General features: G+C 43.0%; 1 protein-coding gene across 2 annotated transcripts in view; it reads right to left on the bottom strand.

Annotated features, from left to right (window-relative positions):
- The window catches only part of TPO (thyroid peroxidase), a 96,762-nt gene that overhangs the window by 43,829 nt on the left and 29,949 nt on the right, over nucleotides 1–22,984 (bottom strand). For both annotated transcript variants that reach the window (XM_023192645.1, XM_023192647.1), the window contains exons 5-6: nucleotides 19,076–19,205; nucleotides 16,585–16,791 (exon numbers count right to left, since the gene is read on the bottom strand). In XM_023192645.1, coding sequence (XP_023048413.1) covers nucleotides 16,585–16,791; nucleotides 19,076–19,205 — 337 coding nt within the window. The remainder of the gene's footprint in view (nucleotides 1–16,584; nucleotides 16,792–19,075; nucleotides 19,206–22,984) is intronic.

Here is a 22,984-nt window from a genome sequence, read left to right as displayed (position 1 = left end):
GTCAAATCTCGAAAGGATAGGTAACTCCAAGGTTGCTTAAACTATTTCAGCCACAGAAAAGATGGAAAGGCCCCCAGTGCATTCTACAGAGTCAGCGAAACTTTTGTGTTGGCTTCTGATGAAAACAGGACAAGGATGGGGCATACAGGTCAATATCCCCTTCTAAATAAAATAATAAAAGATAGGGCAGCCAATCAAAAGGCAATTACCAGAGTCAAATAGAATCTATTCACAGAATGGTTCCGTGTTGGATAGGGTTATATTATCCAGGGTGACGGCAAATTAAAGAAGAAAAATTAATATCACAGGTACTTAAAATGCAATAATACAAGGTACTATTACTTACCATTCCTGGTTAAATAGAAATGGAATAGAATAGATTGGAATTGCTAAAATATAATGTAGAAGCAATAACAAATATTATCTTGAGCAGTTAAACAATGGAACAATTTAATTTAAAATTAAGGACTAGCAGAAACACCCACTATCATTGTTGGTACTCAGTACTATCTCTGTTAGACCAAAGTCTAGAAATTAAACAAGAGCTGGTAAAACTACTATAAGAGAAAATAAGATTTAAACCATAATAAAATTATCTTTTTTCCTAATGCTATGTTAGATGTCTACAACATCTAAAAATTCTAAAAAATTGATCAAATTTTTTAAAGTGTCTTCAATCTGTGGAAAAGTATAAAATTGTTCTTTTCCTTTTTTTCTTTTTGTTTTGTTCTTTAGCAAAGTACCACGAATGGTAATGGAGAAAAAATATCCCTTTCATAATGACAAAAAAGTTGATCAAAATCAGGTGTGTAAATTTAACAAAATAATCACATGATATACAAAAAGAAAATCATAAAACATCATTAAATATATGAAAATCTGAGAAAAGATCATTTCTCTCTAAATGAGTGTATACATTAAATGCAATTTCATTTAGAATAATGATAGTATGTTTTCATTTTGAGAGGATAAATTAATTTTAAAGTTTATATGAAGACACCAATTCCATTATCTATTCCTTAATCAACTAGGGAAAAGAATAGTGATGCAGTATTGACTTGACAGACAATAGGATATATACTATAAGGCTGCTATGATCAAGTCCACACAGTATTGTCAACAAGAATAGATGAATCTGTTAATAAAGGAAGACAGAGGGCCCAGAACCAGACACCAGTTATCCTGTGACAAAGCATTATCTAGGCCTGTGGGGAGAAGGAGGGTGGAACCAGCTGGTTTTCCGTCTGGATGGGAATAAAACTGTCCACTGTGCAAGATGCATGGAAACCCATGCTGCAGTACTACCCACGAGGTCACTGCTGACTCCGAGCAAAGGAGATTCCTGAACCACAACTGAGCCTAGAAGCCATCAACACATAAGGAGACCTGGCCTTATAAAATATAAAAGTGCTCCATGCTGAGAGTTCTGGGTTGATGGGGTTGGAGAAAAATGTATGTAAGAAAAGTGAGAGAGAGTTAACATCTAGAGTGGAAAGGAGTAATTAAAATCAATTAACAGTCAAATAGTAGAAAAATGGGCAGAGGTTATGAATAGATCATTCATTGAACAAATACAAATTGCCAAAAAAAAAAAATAAAATAAAGGACAAGTTTAAAATTTACTAACATTCAGGGAAAGCAACTGATGTAACAATGAACTATCTCTTTTTTGCTGCCAAACAAGCAGAAAAAAATGAGAAAAAACCAATTAAGGCTGTTACTAGTGTGGATGGTAGATGTGGGTAAGGGGTGCACTCAGTTGTTGCTGTGAGGGCACAGAATTTTTAGACAGTAGTACTAGCACAGCAGTGCTAAAGCCGCCTTCCAACCTGGCAGTGTCACTTCTGGTGATCCACGCTGTGGCAGAGGCTGCAACATGGAAGGTACACCCATGGCTGTGACCTGGAGCATGAAACAGTCCAGCCATGAGCAGAGGGGGCTTGGAGCTCCATTGGGGGGATTTCCAGGATGCATCACTATTGATTGAGAATCCAAGATACAGAACGTGTACTCAGCATAGTCTTGTTTTTATTAACAACATTCAAAAGAAAATGCTTGTGTGTGTCTTCTTTCGGTGTAGCTGAACGAGCATTCATATCATGGAAAGGGCACACCATGACCACTCATATCACGGGAAGAGCATGCGATGAGCACTCAGATCATCAGAAGGACACGCCACAAGCATTTGGGTCACAGGAAGGACATAGCATGAGTATTTGGATCACAGAAAGGGCACACGTGAGCACTCAGATCATGTGAAGGGCATGCTGTGGGCATCCAGGTCATGGAAAGGGCACGCCGTGGGCATTTGGACCACAGGAGAGGCATTCTGTGAGCATTCAGATCATGGGAAGTACATGCCGTGAGCATTGGCATCATGGGAAGGGCATGATATCAGCATTGAGATCACAGGAAGAGCATACCATGAGCAGTCAAATAATGGGAAGGGCATGCTATGAACATGCAGATCATGGGAAGGCCATGCCATGAGTGCTCAGATCACAGCAAGGGCGTGCTGATTAAAACGGGGTGCCCAGTGAATCCCTTTGAGCCTGCTATGCTGTCTACACCAACTTCTGACTATTCTAGTTTCATTTATCATGCCCCCTTCCCCTTACACACACACTTCAAATGTCAACATTTGGGAGTCGAGTGATCTGGTTTGGGGACAGGGGCATGAGTGAAGAACATGGGAGTGAGAAGCAGGAGAGTCTAGCAAGTAAGGGAGGGAGAGGAAAAGCCACGTGTCAAGAGAGTCAGGCACAGTTTAAGCTTTATATTTATGTGAAACTACACTTACATGTGGGTGCTCCAGTTTAATGTAAGAAATTCTTATTTGAATTAAAACTTATTTTGAACTAACATCAACGTAAGGACCATGTATCAAAATTTGTTGGGGGGGGGCAGGTCATAGGAAAATACAGTCTTAACTACACTTGTCGAAAAGCATGACGCAGTGAACGTAACTCAATTTGCTTTTACCATAAGAGGTTGAGAAATGTGAAGTAGATGAAAAGGCATAATAGGAAGGCAGTAGAAAACAAAGAACAGGAAAGACGTATGGGCTCAAATAGACTAACTGCACCCAGAACTGAGCCCACAACCAAAGATCTGCCACCCCAGAGGTTATCAGGACCAGAGTCACAAATAAGCTCTACCAGTTATTCAAAACAAAAAACCAAATCTGATTCTAGACAAGGTAATCCCGAGCATAGTGAAAGAAATGGGCAACCCTGACCACTGTCAGATGCTGGTGTGTCTGTAATACCCAAATAGGTGCAGCATCAGAAAAGAGCGCTGTAGCATAACTCTGCTTATGAAGAGAGATGCAACATTTCAAATAAAATATTAGCAAATTCAATCTAAGAATAAGTGAAAACCTGCATCACCATCATGCCGGCCATGTAAGGATGGCCCTGCATTGGAAATCTACCAGTGTAGCTCACACAATAATGAAGTGAAGGGGAAGCCCTGTGGCCTCCTCCACCGACGCTGGGAAGGCACTGAGTAAAGCTGGAACCCACAAGCCTCATTAACATTCTTGGGAAAGGCCGGGCGCGATGGCTCAAGCCTATAATCCTAGCACTTTGGGAGGCGGAGACGGGCGGATCACGAGGTCAGGAGATAGAGACCAGCCTGGCTAACCCGGTGAAACCCCGTCTCTACTAAAAAATACAAAAAACTAGCCGGGCGAGGTGGCGGGCACCTGTAGTCCCAGCTACTCGGGAGGCTGAGGCAGGAGAATAGTGGGAACCCGGGAGGCGGAGCTTGCAGTGAGCTGAGATCCGGCCACTGCACTCCAGCCTGGGCGACAGAGCGAGACCCCATCTCAAAAAAAAAAAAAAAAATTCTTGGGAAATTACAAATAAAAGATTTTCAATTTTCTAACTGAAGTTGTCTAGCAGAAATTCCTAGTAGACACAATATGGGAGGAAAAACATCAGAATCATGCCCTTTACCTAAGAAACAGAGCCAGGATACTGCTCTCACCATGGCTTTTTAAAATGTTACTCGCTAAAGCAGTATTTTATATACATAAAATCGATTCCTAATAAAACAAAGTTGTATATCAAACCCAGTTTTTAATATGTTTAAAATAAAATATAGAAAAATATATTTATTATATATATATTATTATTATATATATCAGATAAGGAAGACCTTCTCAGTAAGATAACAATTTAGATGTCATAAAGAAGGAAAAAAAATTGACTAAAATCGACCCAAATTTAAATCTTATGAATAATGGCACTGTAAACAAAATGAAAAGCCAAGCAATTATATAGAGTGAAGGACCAAGGCTCACTCTTTGTCTACCTTTTTTGCCTTTGAAACCTGTTTGCAACAAAGATCTAACAAAGCTCACATCCAGGGTTTTTTGGGTCTAAGTGTTCTCGGCAGCTGTTCTCATTTTGGTTCAAGTAAACTCTTTAAAATGATATTTTATGCCTCAGCTTCTTGCTTTAGGTCAACAAAAGATAGACAGAGGCTTTAATGCCAGTAATGAAAATTAGTAATGAAGATTTTCTTCCTTAGTGCATTAGAAAATAATAGGAATTATGTAAGAATAATTGTTGCAGAGAAATAATCAATTAGAAAATACAATTTGCCATCTCATTGCTGCAGAGATATTTGGGAGTAACTATTAAAATTCCAACATGAGGAGGACTTTTTGTACAGACACGGAGGACAAGAGATAGGACTAGATTTCAGCTCTCACTCAGACAAACAGAGCGGTGTGTGGAAGCTCACGTCGTGAACTTTTGCTCCAGAATGACGGCAGGAATACATTAGGAAAGCCAAGAAAACCCACAAACCCTCTGAAGGAAGCGGATGGCTCCTGCAGGACTCGGGAGACACCCTAAATACTGTGAGTGCCCAAACTCCAGAAGTGGGAGAGATCACCCACCCTGAACATGCACCCCCAGTGGGGAACTGGAAGGTCTAGAACCGGGAGAAGATTCTGACTTCACCCGGAGCGGAGTCGGTTTAGAGAGCCGAGTGAAATACAGGGGTAGAGGAAGCAGCTGGAAAAGCCCTGTGGGCTCTCTGAGTAGTCCCCTAGGTAGCCATTTCCACCCTGCCTCACAGGGGTCCTTCAGGAGGGCTGCCAGAGGCACCTGAAGAAGGCCACAGGAAGAAGGAAACCTCCAGCTGAACTCTGTAACAATTTGAAGTGGGTGGCTGGATCCAGAAGAGAGAGAACAATCACTACACCTTGGCTCTCAGGAAGCCACCTCCCTAGGAAACAGGGATGTACTAATCACATCCAGGGAACACTCCGAGGGACGAAAGAAGCTGAACAACAGCCTTGAGCCCTAGACCTTCCCTCTGACAGAGACTATCCAAATTTGAAGGAACCAGAAAACCAACTCTGGTAATATGACAAAACAAGGCTCTTTAACACTCCCCAAAATCACACTAGCTCACCAGCAATGGATCCAAAGAAGGTATCTCTGATTTACCTGAAAAAAAATTCAGAAGGTTAGTTACTAAGCTAATCAGGAAGGCACCAGAGTAACGCAAAGCCCAATGTAAGGAAATCAGGAAAATGATACAAGAAGTGAAGGAAGAAATATTCCAGGAAATAGATAGATATCATAAATAAAAAAAATCAAAACTTCAGTCAACATTGGACACACTCAGAGAAATTCGAACTGCTCTGGAAACTCTCAGCAATAGAATCAAACAAGCAGAAGAAAGAACTTCAGAGCTCAAAGACAAGGTCTTCAGATTTAACCCAATCCAACAAAGACAAAGAATAATAAAATATGAAGAAAGCCTCCAAGATGTCTGGGATTATGTCAAATGACCAAATCCAGGAATAATTAGTGTTCCTGAGGAAGAAGAGAAATCTAAAAGTTTGGAAAGTTTATTTTGGGGAATAATAGAGGAAAACTTCCCTGGCTTTGCTGGAGACCTAGACACCAAATACAAGAGGCTCAAAGAACACCTGGAGAATTCACCACTAAAAGATCATTGCCCAGGCACGTTGTCATCAGGTTACCTATAGTTAAGATGAAGAAAAGAATCTTAAGAGCTGTGAGACAAAAACACCAGGTAACCTACAAAGGAAAAACTTATCAGATTAACAGCAGATTTCTCAGCAGAAACCCTACAAGCTAGAAGGGTTTGGGGCCCTATCTTTAGCCTCCTCAAACAAAACAATTATCAGCCAAAAATGTGGTATCCAGTGAAGCTAAGCTTCATAAATGAAGGAAAGATACGATCTTTATTAGACAAACAAATGATGAGAAAGTTCACCCCTACCAAGGCAGCACTACAAGAACTGCTAAAAGGAGCTCTGAATCTTGAAACAAATCCTGGAAACACATTCAAACACAACCTCTTTAAAGCATAAATCTCACAGGACCTATAAAACAAAAATACAATTTATAAAAACAGCAAAATCACAAAAACCCAAGGTGTACAGGCAACAAACAGCACAATGACTGGAATGATACCTCACATCTCAATACTACCATTGAATGTAAATGGTCTAAATGCTCCACTTAAAAGATACAGAATTGCAGAATGGATAAGAATTAAGCAACCATCTGCTGCCTTCAAGAGACATGCCTAACACATAAGGACTCATAAACTTAAGGGGTAGAAAAAGGCATGCCATGCAAATGGACACTGAAAGCAAGCAGTAGCTATTCTTATATCAGACAAAATAAACTTTAAAGCAACAGTGGTTAAAAAAGACAAAGAGGGTCATTATAATGATAAAAGGCCTTGTCTAACAAGAAAATATCACAATCCTAAATAAAAAGCACCTAACCCTGGAGCTCCCAAATTTATAAAACAATTACTAATAGAACTAAGAAATGAGATAGATAGCAACATAATTATAGTGGGGGACTTCAGTACTCCACTGACAGCACTAGACAGGTCATCAAGACAGAAAGTCAACAAAGAAACAGTGTAAACTATACCCTAGAACAAATGGACTTAACAGATATTTACAGAACATTCTACCCCAACAACCACAGAATACACATTCTATTCAACAGTACATGGAACTTTCTCTGAGACAGACCATATGATAGGTCTCAAAATGAGTCTCAATAAATTTAAGAAAATTGAAATTATATCAAGCACTCTCTCAGACCACAGTGGAATAAAACTGGAAATCAACTGCAAAAGGAACCTTCAAAACCATGCAAATACATGGAAATGAAACAACCTGCTCCTGAATGACCACTGGGTCAGAAATGAAATCAAGATGGAAATTAAAAAATTCTTCAGGGCCAGGTGCGGTGGCTCATGCCTGCAATCCTAGCACTTTGGGAGGCAGAGGCCAGTGGATCACCTGAGATCAGGAGTTCCAGACCAGTCTGGCCAACATGGTGAAACTCCATCTCTACTAAAAATACAAAAGATTAGCTGGGCATGGTGGTGGAAGCCTGTAATCCCAGCTACTCGGGATCCTGAGGCAGGAGAATCACTCGAACCCGGGAGGTGGAGGTTGCAGTGAGCTGAGATTGTGCCACTACACTCCAGCCTGGGCAACAAGAGTGAAACTCCATCTCAAAAAAAAAAAAAAAATTATTCAAACTGAATAACGATAATGACACAACCTATCAAAACCTCCAGGATACAGCAAAGGCCGTGCTAAGAGGAAAGTTCATAGCCCTAAATGCCTACATAAAAAATCTGAAAGAGCACAAACTGACAATCTAGGGTTACACCTTAAGGAATTAGAGAAACAAGAACAAACCAAACCCGAACCCAGCAGAAGAAAGGAAATAACCAAGATCAGAGCAGAACTAAATGAAATTGAAACAGCAACAACAAAAATACAAAAGATAAATGAAATAAAAACTTGGTTCTTTGAAAAGATAAATAAAATTGATAGACCATTAGCAAGGTTAACCAAGAAAAGAAGAGAGAAAATCCAAATAAGCTCAATTAGAAGGGAAATGGGAGATAATACAACTGACACCACTTAAATACAAAAGATCATTCATGCCTACTATGAACACCTTTATGCACATCAACTAGGAAACCTAGAGGCGATGGATAAATTTCTGGAAAGATATAACCCCCCTAGCTTAAATCAGGAAGAATTAGATACCCTGAACAATAACAAGCAGTAAGATTGAAATGGTAACACAAAAATTACCAACAAAAAAAGTCCAGGACAGACAAATTCACAGCAGAATTCTGCCAGACATTCAAAGAAGAATTGTTACCAATCCTATTGACACTACTCCACAAGACAGAGAAACAGGCAACCCTTCCTAAATCATTCCATGATGCCAGTGTCACCCTAATAGTAAAACCAGAAAAGGACATAACTGAAAAAGAAAACTACAGACCAATATCCCTGATGAACATAGATGCTAAAATCCTTAACAAAATACTAGCTAACCAAGTCCAATGCATATCCAAAAGATAATCCACCATGATCAGGTGGGTTTCATACCAGGGATGCGGGGATGGCTTAACATACACAAGTCAATAAATGTGATACATCATGTAAACAGAATGAAAAGCAGAAATCACATGATCGTCTCAATAGATGCATAAAAAGTATTCGACAAGATCCAGCATCCCTTTATGATGAAAACTCAGCAAAATAGGCATACAAGGGAAATACTTCAATGTAATAAAAGCCATCTATGACAAACTCACAGCCAACATAATTCTGAATGGGGAAAAGTTTAAAGCATTCCCTCTGAGAAGTGGAACAAGACAAGGATGCCCACCCTCACCACTCCTCTTCAACATAGTACTGGAAGTCCTAGCCAGAGCAATTAGACAAAAGAAATAAAGGGCATCCAAATCAGCGAAGAGGAAGTCAGTCTGTCACTGTTTGCTGAAGATATTATCGTTTACCTTGAAAACTCTAAGGACTCTACCAGAAAGTTCCTAGAACTGATAAAAGAATTCAGCAGTTTCCAGATACAAGATTAATGTACACAAATCAGTAGCTCTTCTATACACCAACAGCGATCATGCTGGGAATCAAATCAAGAACTCAACCCCTTCTACAATAGCTGCAAAGAAAAAGAAAGAAAGAAAGAAAAAAAGGAAAGAAAAGAAAAGAAATACTTAGAAATATACATAACCAAGGAGGTGAAAGACCTCTACAAGGAAAACTACAAAATAAAACACTGCTGAAAAAAACTACAGACAACAAAAACAAATCGGACACATCCCATACTCACGGATGGGTAGAGTCAAAATTGTAAAAACAACCATACTGCCAAAAGCAATCTATTAATTTGACACAATTCCCATCAAAATACCACCATCATTCTTCACCAAATTAGAAAAAAAATCCTAAAATTCATATGGAACACAAAAAGAGCCTGCATAGCCAAAGCAAGATCAAGCAGAAAGAACAAATCTGGAGGCATCACATTACTTGATTTCAAACTATACTGTAAGGTCATAGTCACCAAAACAGCATATATGGGTATAAAAATAAGTACATAGACCAATGGAGGAGAATAGAGAACCCAGAAATAAACCCAAATACTTACAGCCAATTGATCTTCAACAATGCAAACAAAAACAAAAAGTGGGCAAAGGACCTCCTATTCAACAAATGATGCTGCGATAACTGGCAAGTCATGTGTAGGAGAATGAAACTAGATCCTCATATCTCACCTTATACAGAAACAACTCAAGATGGATCAAGGACTTAAGTCTAAGACCCGAAACTATAAAAACTCTAGAAGATAACATTGGAAAAACTCTTCTAGACATTGGCTCAGGCAAGGATTTAATGACCAAGAACCCAAAAGCAAATTCAATAAAAACAAAGATAAATAGTTGGGACTTAACTAAAGAGCTTGTGCACAGCAAAAGGAACAGTCAGCAGAGTAAACAGACACCTCACAGAGTGAGAGAAAATCTTCACAATCCATACATCTGGCAAAGGATTAATATCCAGAATCTACAACGAACTCAAACAAATCAATAAGGAAAACCAAACAATCGCATCAAAAAATGGGCTAAGGGCATGAATAGAGAATTCTCAAAAGAAGATACACAAATGGCCAACAAACGTATGAAAAAATGCTCAACATCACTAATCATCAGGAAATGCAAATCAAAACGCAATGCAATAGCACCTTACTCTGGCAAGGATGGCCACAAAAAAAAAAATCAACAAATAATAGATGTTGGTGTGGATGTGGTGAAAAGGGAGCAACACTTCTACCCTGCTGGTGGGAATGTAAATTAGTACAACCACTGTTGAAAACACCATGGAGATTCCTTAAAGGGCTAAAAGTAGAACTACTGTTTGATCCAGTGATCCCATTACTGGGTATCTACCCAGAGGAAAAGAAGTCATATACGAAAAAAATACTGGCACATGCACGTTTATAGCTGCACAATTCATAATTGCCAAACTGTGGAAGCAGCACAAATGCCCATCAATCAACGAGTGGATAAAGAAACTGTGAAATACACACACACACACACACACACACACACACGATTATATATATAAGATGGAATACTACTCCGCCATATAAAGGAATGAATTAACGGCATTTGCAGCAACCTGGTTGATATTGGAGACCATTATTCTAAGTGAAGTAACTCAAGAATTGAAAACCAAACATTTTATGTTCTCACTCATAAGTGGGACCTCAGCTATGAGGATGTAAAGGCATAAGAATGACACAGTAGACTTTGGGGACTCAGGGGGAAATGGTGGGAAGGGAGTGAGGGATAAAAGGCTACAAATTGTGTTCAGTGTATACTGCTTAGGTGACAGGTGCACCAAAATCTCACAAATCACCACTGAAGAACTTACTCATGTCACCAAACACCACCTGTTCCCAATAACTTATGGAAATAACAAAATTCCAACCTGAACACAATTCATAATCCACTAACTCTACTTTGTATTATGTACCTAGAGATATACATTGGTGTGCATGAGAAGGCTTGGGTAGGTTTTAGGTTTTTGATACATTCATAGCTACATATTTTCTGCAGTGGATGGGGGGTTTGCAGCACCCAGTGGAACATCATCGGGCTGGCTGTATCCCCACTTAGCTGAGACCAGAAGGAGCGAGGGCATGAAGAAAAGCCTGGTCCTAAAATAGAGGATGCTGCGAAGCTCTCACAGCTCCCTAGACGCTCCTGGGCTGAGTGAGGCAGTAGTCAGGGACTCGAAACACTTTAATTTATAGTCTCATGCAGTTGCTGGAAACATGTTTCTCCAAGGAAAATTGAATAAACATAGATATGATAAATTGTGTGGATCATTTCTGTTTTGCTTCAGGATTCTGAAGTCCCAACTTGCTCCGAACTCACTAAGAACTTTTACCCTCACACTCCACCGTAAATACCCAGAGACCAAACTGGATGGTTTCAGTGTAAAGGACGTCAAACATTTAAAAGCACTGATTTATGATGTGTCATCTACTGGGTTTACGGAGCTACTCCTAGAGTATACCATATATTTTTCATCTCACTGGAGTGACTGTTAGCTCAATCACTCAACTACTGAAGGCTGCCCTGGGGATGGACAGGATCTGGATAATTGACAACTACAAGCCAGGAGGCTCGTGCCGGAGACCAAGAGCCCTGGAAAGTGCCTTGGAGACCCACCCTGGGGCCTCTCCCACATTCTCACCCACAGGCACACAGGTGTCCTCTCTGCCAGATGTGGTCTTGCCTTTTATTTTAAAATTTTTTACAAATAGTTTAATTGTTATTTTTCTCTAAGTACAAAGATAATATATGCTCAATAACGAACATTTTGAAATAAGAAAAGTGACAAGAAGAATATCATCTAAAATTTTACTAACCCGGGAAACATTTCACCATTTCCATAGTATCACTGTATAACATGATAGTTTAAAGTTGATTGTGTTTCTCATGCTCCTAGCCTGTGATCAGTGTTTGAAGTTTTCCAGTATTTTGGTGATACAAAAATTGTGACAAATATATTCACCCACTTTTATGGGCAGTTTTGACATTGTCCCTGGGAAAGATTCTTGTGGTGGTGTGAATGGGCTTGATTTCATTTCATATTTTATGTCACATCGTGTCCCAAATGCATTCACCAGTTTACATTTGCACAGCAATGTATGGATGCAAATCATTTCTCAATACCCTCAACGACACTAAATTAAAATTTCGTAATTTCTTTCCAGTTTGTATGTTTAAAAGCAGCATCTTGCTGTTAATTTATCTTTCATTTATATCTGTGTGTGTGTGTGTGTGTGTGTTTACACACACATATTTGGGTTTTCTTGTAATTTTTCTATTCACATCAGGTGTTTATTCCACTGGGTGTTTATTTTTTCTCATTGCTTTATAAGAGCTCTTTATAGAATGAAGATTACAATTCCTTGTGATTCCGTACCTTGTCCGTGCACTGAGTTTGTGTCCAGAGCCCTTAGCGCACAGCCCTGAGGTCTGGCGTCTCAGCTCCTTAGCTCCTTGGAACAAGCCCTGCAGGCTCCCGCCTGAGATGGTCCAGCCCCTCCCTCCCTGCTGCCCACAGCACCTGGCCCAGCCTCTCTGCCTTCAGGGCCCCACAGGCATGTGCTCCGTGTGGAAGGAAAGTACCGTCAACACCAGTCCTACACCATGGAAGATAGGCTGGCCCAGAACAGCCAGAACAGAAAGTTGAAATAGGGCAGAGAGATGGTACCTGGTGTGACCAGGCTCACTATAACTGAGCCCTAAAAAGAAAGGAGGAGATTGGAGAGTGACATGGCTGATGAGAACACCCACCTTTCCCTGAGATCCAGTAGGAAGCCCCCAAGGAGCCAGTGCCCGAACCCCCCAGAACCTCTGCGGGGGTCTCCATGGACATTACAGCATCCTGCTCCTCTCCATGGCCTCCCCTGCCCTTGTCCAACACACTTCTGAGTTACACAGGGTCCTCTTAGAACCCCATGGCAGCAGAAGGAGCCTGGAGCAGCTGTGTGCATGTGAGGTGTGTGCAGGTGCCTGTGTGCACCTGTGTGCATGGGTGTGGGTGGGTGTGGGTGGGTGTGCATGTGTGTATGCACAAGGGTGAACACACAGGTGTATGGGTGGTCACATGTGCCTGTGGGTATGTTTATGCCTGGTCGTGCGGGGGGCCCTGGGGCCCAACTCACTTTTGCTTTTCACTCCCATTCAGGTTCTTCTGAGGAGACTTTTCCTAGGACAACAGGCCAGTTTCTCTCCTAAAGCGGGTGGAAGTCCAGTTTCCCCAGGGCCAACTTATCCAGGAGGCACCACAGCCACAGTGCCTACGGCTACAGGAGTAAGTGTGCTCACAAAATGTTTAATTTATTTTAAAATCAGAAGAAAATAAGAAACATTTAGGCCAAAGAAAAAGTTTTAACCTACATTATTATATCTCTATATGAACACAGCCATCCATGTAACTTTGATTATTGCGGATGGAGGAAGGAGCCCCTGTGGCAGGTGTGTGGGGCTCACCCCAACCGTCATGTGGCCCTGATATCAGCGGAACATGCCTGGGAGGACGCCTTGGCCGGAGGCCCCCGACCTCCCCCACAGTGTGCGTGGCCCTGAAGGGCTGGGCTTTTCCCGGGGTCCTTGTCTGGCCTCAGTGCCACCCGTGTCCTTCCCACCCAGGTGATGGCCCCCAACTGTCCCACTTGTCTGGACGGGCAAACACAGATTACCCCAATGGCAGCCGCAGACTTGCACGAACAACCCCTCCTTCTTCCAGGCTGCTTTTGACCAGCTCTTGCCCAAACCAGCTTAACTCCAGGGGAGCCCCAAAGGTGGAACCCCCACACAGAGTGGTTCTCTCAGTGCAGCTCCCCACACAGCGTGCTCCCTACTTGCTGAGTTTCCCTAATCACCTCACATCCCTCCGGCTAGGCTTCCAGCAACATAGCAATTATAATGCACATGCATCGAATTCCTTCTCCGAGCCTGGGTTTGCAAATTCGATCTCATTTCATTTTAATTGCTACACTATTAGGTGGGAAATAGACTGTTTTTACAGACAACAAACCTATATACAAGCAGCTGATAAGTTACAAGGCAAGCCTGGAACCCAAGACCTGACAGATAACAGGTGCCCCTCTCCACCGCTTCTCCAGGCTGCACAACTCAGTCGTTTTTGCAGAGATTCTGCTTGGAGCCACTTAGCTGGGAACGAGGGCCTCTGCTTGGCACACTGTTCATTGCTGAAGATACAGGTACTTCTGCAAGATCTGATAGCTCCAGTGTTAACAGATGAGAACTTTGGGGTCCTGGGTATGAAGAATGAACACTAGGGCCAGGCGCGGTGCCTCACACCTGTGATCCCAACACTTTGGGAGGCCGAGGCAGGTGGATCAGTTGAGGTCAGGAGTTTAAGACCAGCCTGGGCAACATGGTGAAACTCTGTCTCTACTAAAAATAGAAAAATTAGCTGGGCATGGTGGCGCATGCCTGGAGTCCCGGCTACTCAGGAGGCTGAGGCAAGAGAATTGCTTAAATCTGGGAGCTGGAGGTCGCAGTGAGCTGAGATTGCGCCACTGCACTCCAGCCTCGGCAACAGAGCAAGACTCCAGCTCAAAAAAAAAAAAAAAAAAGAGAGAATGAACCCCCAGGTTAGAGGGACGTGCTGCAGCGGGGGTCACTTCAGGGGTGGCTGGTGAGGAGGCTCTGCAGAGAAGAGCGAGGGACCCCCTCGTCATCCAGGGTCTGAGCCCCGCATGTGAGAGAGTGTGACCTCCTCCCGGGGACAGGCTGGACCTGGCTGAAATTCAGTTTCTATGATTGACACAGTCTTTACGGTGCTCCTTTTCCTCCTTCCCCCCAGTATGATTCCTTTTGGGATATTTGGTTTAGATACCTTGATTTTGCCCATTGGGACCTTCTCTGCAGATGCCCAGAATTTTATAACTGCTGGTTTATGTAACTGTCTTGCCCCCTTCCAGGGACCAGCCTGTCTTCCTTTGCAGCCTGCCCAGCACACAGCACAGCATGGCACAGAATAACTGCCAGTGAAGTTTTATTGAGTGAATGTTAGAGAGACATGAGCCTAAAACCATCTGTGCTCTTAAGTAGAAAATGCCCCCTGTTGGCTGAGCACGGTGCCTCACACCTGTAATCCCAGCACTTTGGGAGGCCGAGGCAGGTGGATCACAAGGTCAGGAGTTCGAGACCAGCCTGGCCAATATGGTGAAACCCCGTCTCTACTAAAAATACAAAAATTAGCCAGGTGTGGTGGCGTGCACCTGTAGTCCCAGCTACCCAGGAGGCTAAGGCAGAAGAATTACTTGAACCTGGGAGGCAGAGGTTGCAGTGAGCTGAGATTGCACCACTGCACTCCAGCCTGAGTGATTGAATGAGACCCTATCTTTAAAAAAAAAAAGAAAAAGAAAATAAAGAAAATGTCCCTTGTTAACTTCAAGGCTGGCTTCTAGAGAGAAGTAAAATTAAAAACCTACCTATATTGTCTCTTTCTTTTCTGGCAAGAGTGAACATTTGTGCAATATTAATGGAGAGTAATTCTGCAATATTTATCAAAATTCCACAGGCATCTCCACCGTGACTTAGCAATCTTACCCCTGGATCCATCAGGTGTACACATGTGCACAAAGACTGAGGGCCAAGTGTGCTCTTTGCTTCATTATTTGTGACAGCATAAAAACAGCAACGAAGCAGAAAGCAACTCATGCTCATTAATAAGGGACGTGGTTACACAGATTATAATGCACACACAGATGGAATATTGAGAAGTCACAAACAATCAACATTTCTGTTCACTTAATGCTATGCAGACATGTATAAGAACTATTGCTAAGTGGTCCTTACCAGGCACTGAGGATGCACATGATGTGACACAGAGGATGAGAAAAAGCACAGGTACACATGGGATCACATGCTCTATTTACACACGTGCCCACACACTAACTTACATGCTATAAATACATGTGCCCACACAGTATCTTATATGCCATACACACACAAGTCCACAAACTGTCTTATATGCCATACACACATGTGCCCACACACTATCTTATGTGCCATATACACATGCCCACACACTATTTTGTGTGCCATATACACACATGCCCACACACTATCTTACATCCTATATACACATGTGCCCACACAGTATCTTATACGATATATACACCCATGCCCACACACTATCTTATATGCCATATACACACATGCCCACACAGTATCTTATATGCCATATACACACGTGCCCACACACTCTTATATGCTATATACACACATGCCCACACACTATCTTATATGCTATATACACACGTGCCCACACATGATCGTATATACTCAAGTGCCTACATGCTATCATATATGATATATACACACATGCCCACCCATGATCGTATATGCTAATACATGTGCCCACACGTAATCCTATACGCTATACACACGTGACCACACACTATCATAGATGCCATATACACATCTGCCCACACGCTGTCTTATACGCTATATATATGTGTATCCAGATAACTTCCGGTGAGATGCATGGGATATTCACAACTGTTACCCCTGGGACTAGGACAACAGAAACAGACGTTCACATTTTATTTTATACTGTTCTGTTTGACATTTTAAATAGCACTTAGTTTCATAATAAACATAAAAACGTTTCCTAAAACTTACTTGTATGGGAAAACACGGGTTTTGGTTCTCACAAGTCACCTGGCAGTCAGCCCCTCCCGCAAAGGCAGCTTTGCTGGTGCTCTGCGGTGTGAACGCGATGTCATGGTCGATGTATTGTCCCCATGCCATCAGGAGGTCAGAATAGCGGTCATCATCTGTGACAACCTCATTTGAAACTTGAATGACATGTCGTGTCACCTCCCGGACCTGGGTAGGAAGAGACCATTGGTCAGGCCATAGGAGACCCCATGGGAGAAGAAAGATGACCCTTTGGGATCATGCAGTTCCTGGTGTGGTTCCTGTTCACAGAGCTCCAGGTGCCCCTAGGAGATCTGTGCCCTGGAGCTAGGGCGGGAGGAACGTGAGCTTTGAAGACAGAAGCCCTTGGACTCGAATCCTTGCTTCGGTTTGTGGTGGCTGGAGGGCCTGGTTAACTTCCCTCAGCCCTGGCTTCCTCATCTTTAAGTTTGTGGTGGCTGGAGGGCCTGGTTAACTTCCCTCAGCCCTCGCTTCCTCGTCTTTAAGTTAATACAGAAAGGTTGATCTTTCAGGGTTGTTGTCAGCATTAAGTGAAGAGTCGTCTATTTTGAGTCCATGACTCAGAGGGCAGAGCCTCCAGCCACAGGCGACTACTCCTTGGCCTTGAAGCCTAAGGGACGTTGCCTGGCTGGATTTCCACGTGGGTTGGGAGGAGTGACTCCCCTTCCTTTCCTTTCTCCACCCAGATGTCTGTTGCTGTTTTGTTAACACCGTTCTGCCAGGGCATCTGGAGAGCAGACGACAGGCTTCCCTGTCTCACAGGCTAGGTCCCGATGGAGAGGAATTTTGTCCTGGATGGATCTTACCCTGAGCCTGCCCGACCTGACGTGGATGATTTAGATGGCGAGATTTGGATTGGATTTTGGGCCTGGAGTTGGTGCTGTCATGGGATGGGGTTTGGGGGAACCTTGGGATGGGGCGAGCATGTTATGCACGTGGATGGGGCATGAATCTTTGAGGGTCAGTGGGTCATCTGTGGAGGCAGAAAAATGCCTCTCACACAACATCCATTCGTGAATCCTTGGAGCCTGCGGATGCGATTACATTAAGGGCCTTGAGATGGGAAGGTTGTCCTGGGTCTCCACGAGTGTCCAGTCCAATCACCTGGGTCCTTAAAGTTGGAGGCCCTCTCCTGACTGGAGGTGGAGCTGTGACTCTAAACAAAGGCACAGAGACATACAACATTGCTGGCTTTGAAGGAGGGGCCATGAGCCAGGGGATGCAGGCACCTCCAGAACTGGAATTGCCAGGAAAGGGGTTCTCCACTGGAACTCCCAGAAAGAACCAGCTCTGCGACACCTTGATTTGAGCCAAGTGAGACATCAGACACTGATTACAAAACTGGAAGATCACATTTATGTTGTTTTCAGCCACTAAATTTGGAGTAATTTGTCACAGCTGAGTAGAAAACTAACACAACTTACATTTAAGGACACTTGAACTCTGATTTTTCTCAACAGTGATATAATACTGAGCAAATATGGGTTTACAGAATCACAGGCTCATAATACTGAGAGTTTAAGAAGCCTCGGGGGTTGAACTGGTCTCTACTGTTGAGCACAAGGTGGGTAAGACAGTGTTATCCCATTTTAGGGATTGTCACTGGCCAAGAAGGCAAGTGACTTGCAGGAAGCCAGTGGGAGCAGAGCGTGAGCCCAATCCCCTCGTCCCTGCTGCTGGAAGCACTGAGCCGTCCTCAGTGACTCAGCCTCCAGCTCTACCCAGGGCTGCTCATGGCTTCTGGGCACACCAGGTCCTCTTATTAAAAGCCCGCCTGGGAAAATTGCCGAGGTAAAGTTGCTGGCTTTCGTAGGGGAACGCTGTGCTGGTATATCTGTCCATGGCTGGTCTGAGTCAGACCTGAGTCCTACCACCTGGCCTTTTTGGTCTAAACAGAACATCCACTGCTGTATTTCTAGATAATTTTGTCACTGAACATGGCACAAGAGCAAACAGACTGGCTGATTCATTGAAATGAGTAGTTGTTAAATTACAAGCAAAATGACCCATTTTTTGACCAAATAGACCAGTAGATTCTACTAGGCTATGACTGTTCAGCAAAGAAATTCACCTCTGGGAGAAAAGTGACCATCTTTACGTCAGCGAGTGGATTGCTGAACTCAAAGGCATCTTGGGATGTACCGAGCCCATATGATGGGTAAAGGAACTTATCTGAAAACACAGAAGTGATTTTCAGGAACAAAAATGTTAGGGTTGAGAAAACTTAATTTAAATCTGCAGGGTTCCACTCACTAAGAGATTTTAATCTCCCTGAGCCTTGGCTCCTAAGCCATAGGGCAGAAACAGGGCTACACCAAAGGGAGGCTGGGAGGATTTGAAGGAGTTGCACGTGGCACCCAGCAGGAGCAAGAACCCAGTAAAAGGCTATTTCCCTCCCTCAGCATCACAGGACCCAATCTTCGTCCAGGGTAGCAGCCTCCCGAATACCCACCGGGGGCAGTGGGAACCCGTTGTGCAAGAAGCCGGGGTTCCAGCCTCGGGGCTGACTGAAGCCGTCCTCGTAGACTGGAGGGAGCCATCGTGCCAGGGCTGTGTTAGAGGCACCCCATCTGGGGTGGTCTCTGCGGAGACAAATGCAAGGATGTGTTTGAGATGGCGGAGAGGAACACAGAAGCAGAGAGTCCCAGATATAAGGAACCATTCTCAGGGAGAGTACGTGGGGTCTCTACGGAGGCCCAAGGGGCACAGCTCCCCAGAAGACCCGAAATGCCTCCTGGAGGCCCAGGTCATGGCTGGATTCCAGGGAGCTCGTCCCAGAGGCTGGGTTCCCACAGGCACCCTCTCCTGAGCGCGGCACATGCTGCCTGCAGGGTTCCTTCCCACTCCCCTTCCGGAAAGTTTCTCCTACTGTTTTCCGAAGGAGGGTCTCCCACCCTTCTAGAATGTACCAGGGGCAGTTCTCTGGAGGACAGAAACTTCTGGTACTCCAAACAAAGAGATCATTTGAAATCCTGTGGCATAAAACATCCTTTAATCAAAGCACCATGAAGCCACCAGGGTGTCGTGCCTGTTCCTGCCCTGTGTGATTGTCCAGGCGAGCTTGCGGGAACTGAGGAAGTCACTGGTTTTCTGATTTCAGAAGATGGTTGTCAAAGGAACCATTAACACATGAATTTGAATTAAAAATAAAATAAGTTAAAAATAAAGTTAAGTCTCTCCTGAGAGAGAGAGTCGATGGTATTTGGCTGTTTGATTTGGTGATGAGAATGGATTCAGCCAGTAGGCTAGATGGTGAGGTTTCCCATAAGTAGGCTGGTCTGCAGTTTCGTTCTATTGGTCAAAATATATTCTGACAAAAATGTATTTGAAGTGCATGATAAGGTAAAGGTGTGTTGAACACTGATTTCACACCTAGTTCCGAGTGTACTGTGTTAAGCAAGGTGCCCCTAAGTTGAAGGGGTGTAGGCACAATTAACAGTCACTTGATGTGTCTTGGAACATTTTCTAGAAATTGAGGAAATAAAAGACTAAAGATTGGTAACTAAGCCTCGTGCGAATCAGGTATTTTCCAATATTTTGTTTAGAAATTTGGAGGACAATGTTACTGAATTGTTTGCTGATACATGAATAAAAATCATTTTAATGATAGCTCGTCATATGTTCATTTTCTTCTACATCTCAGAAGGAGTTTTGAGGGCCAGATGGCATTCCTATGGCAGAACTTTTCCCAGCGACAGAGTCACAGGGGCAGGTTTCTAGGCACCTTCCATCTGCAAAGGTAAAAATAAGCACAGGGTTGCTGCTGAACTGTCTGATCTATAGTATGTAGGATGACCATATAATTCCTAACCACAGTGGAATACTTTTGAGGAGACAGGAGCACGGTTAATTATTAATAGTTTCCCGGGATAGAAGGCCTAAATAGGAAGGATCTCGGGTAACCAGGATGCATGGCCCCTCGGCCAACAGCTGATGTTCAGCCAACTGCTGAAGGAACTAATGGAAACTCCACCCATCTCATCAATAAACTAATTCCATTAAATATTTGTCTCTATGCATAATAATTACCAACGTCTGTCATAGATCCGTGCTGATTAAGTCAATTATGTTCTAATAATGTGTAAAAAATAACTCGATCTTGAAGAAAACCATGAATAGAGACCCTTGTACTCACTGAACATTTTCTAAATAGGAAATGTAAATTGATAACATACATAAAAATGTAACATACAACATAAAATACATATTCAAATATGTAAATATATGGTAAGACTATATGAATGTGAAGAACATATAAATGAATATGCCAAATATATACCATGAGCATAAATATCTGTAGAGGATAGGTAAAATAAAGAACTATATAAAACATATTAAAAATAAAGGACTTTCAAGTATAAAATATTCTACATGTGGAATAAAATGGCTCAATTTACAAGGCATAAATTATTCTGGATTTGGAAGGAAATATAGGCGAATTAGAATATAAAAGTCAATTCAAAGAGAACAAAACAGAAATTTTTTGTTGGAAAAAAGTAGGTTCCTTTTGTGAAAAATAAATACATATTGTTTTGGGTCTAACATTGTCATGATATCCGGGTTCCGTTGGTATCTGTCAGTCAAGCCCTGCGGGAATAACCGGCACTGGGCAGCTGCAGAGTCATGCAACACAACCAGGGCTGAGTCCGCAGAGTCTGAAGCTGCATCGTGGACAACCGGTATTGGAAGGCTTTGCAAGGCACAGGACGGAAGAGTCAGGCATGACTAGGATGCAGGCTTTGAAAATCCTCCCATGTATCTGATATGTACACACTTAGAAAATACAAGGAGTGAAGTCTACAAGAATTATGACAAGATAAACAACTTTTTAAAACATTTGGAGTGTTTGGGAATATAAATATTTAAAAAGTATTTTTGTCACTAAGTTACCATTGCCTTTCTGGTTATAACATACATTAGTCATTCGTATTAAATATGACTGATTTAGATGTTCTGCACAGGAATGAAGGGACCAAGGTTCTGCTCAGAACTGTTTGTAACCTGGGCAACATTTGTGAAGGAAAGATTTGTTTTGCTCTTGAGGTAGACTGAAGAGCTGAGACTTCCGGTTTAAAAGTCTCTAAGGCCACCATGCAGCTCCGGACATCAGAGGAGAGGAGCTTTTATTCCTACTGTCGTGTACCTGCTGTTACTTCATCTAGGACACTTTCGAGGATGAGTGGTTAGCAGCGGCCGGAGGCTTGGGGACATGGTTACTTCTCTATGTCTGCAAGGATCGTAAGGGAGGATAACTCTATTATTAATACTTTGTTAATCTCCAGTACACCAAAGTGGCTCCATTTGCAAAAATGTGTGGGAGAGTAACGCATATAATTAGCTGCAAGACGTCAGCATCTGAAGACTGGAAAGATTGCTTTAATAAAGTGTTCAGATTTGTTACGGTTGGTTGGTCTTTATTGAAATTCCATAAAGTGTGGCTCATAGGGAGGTGCTAGATCACTCAATTAAAAATAATGAAATGCTAATTTAGCTGCTTAAGCGGTGATTTTTTTTGCTGATTGACTTTTCTATTTCAGCAGTTCACTAGGACATTACAACAGCCCAAGAGCACTCACAGATGTTTGTTGTGGACGTTCTGCAAATGTGTCACCTTCACGGTCAGCAGGTCAGCAGGACTGAGAGGGTCCCTCTGAGACTTTGCTCAGCTCCTGTTGGAAAGACCCTTTCCCAGTGGAAAGCTATTGCACCACACTGTTCCTTCATTAGATCTGGATTAACGGCAGCATCGGAAAAAGGATCATAAAGCTGACAAAATGAGCAAAGAGAAACATTTCCGGAGGAGAGTTTTAGGAGGGAGACCGAGGTCTGTGCTCCCGCTGAGGCTCCGAGTCACTCTGATTTCCCTGGGACACTAGCTCCCCTCTCCCAGGCACCTGGCAATGGAGACTTTGTGATTTCTGAATTCCAAAGAGACAAGAAATTCTAAACTTCCATCTTAAAGAGAGCTGGAGCGTGAAGCTGTGGCCTGAGGCTGAGAGACACAGGTCAATATGTTTGCCAGATGTGGCCGTCCAGTAATGGCACACGGACACACTCAGTGCCAGAGGTGTGTGCCGCCTGTGAAAAGCAGCACACAGCAATGCAGTGTGACACGCTGGGAGAGAAACAGTGGAAGAAGTCAGCTTTCCACTCCTCTGCAACCACACCTCTTTCTCAGCTGGGCGGCGGCGGGACATGGGAGGAGGGGATTTGCTTCTCTGTACGGGAGGTGCTCACCCAGGAGCGGCCGACACCCTGCAGTCCTGCTGGGCCAGGTGCCCGAGGATCCAGCTTGTCACCAAAGACGCCTGACGCCCTGTCAGGTGGCCGGAAGTATGAGGAAACTCAGCTGTGATTTTTC

Source organism: Piliocolobus tephrosceles, chromosome 15, assembly GCF_002776525.5.
Source record: "Piliocolobus tephrosceles isolate RC106 chromosome 15, ASM277652v3, whole genome shotgun sequence".
NCBI lineage: Eukaryota > Metazoa > Chordata > Mammalia > Primates > Cercopithecidae > Piliocolobus > Piliocolobus tephrosceles.
The sequence above is the reverse complement of the archived record's forward strand: the minus strand, read 5'-3'. Positions and strand labels throughout refer to the sequence as shown.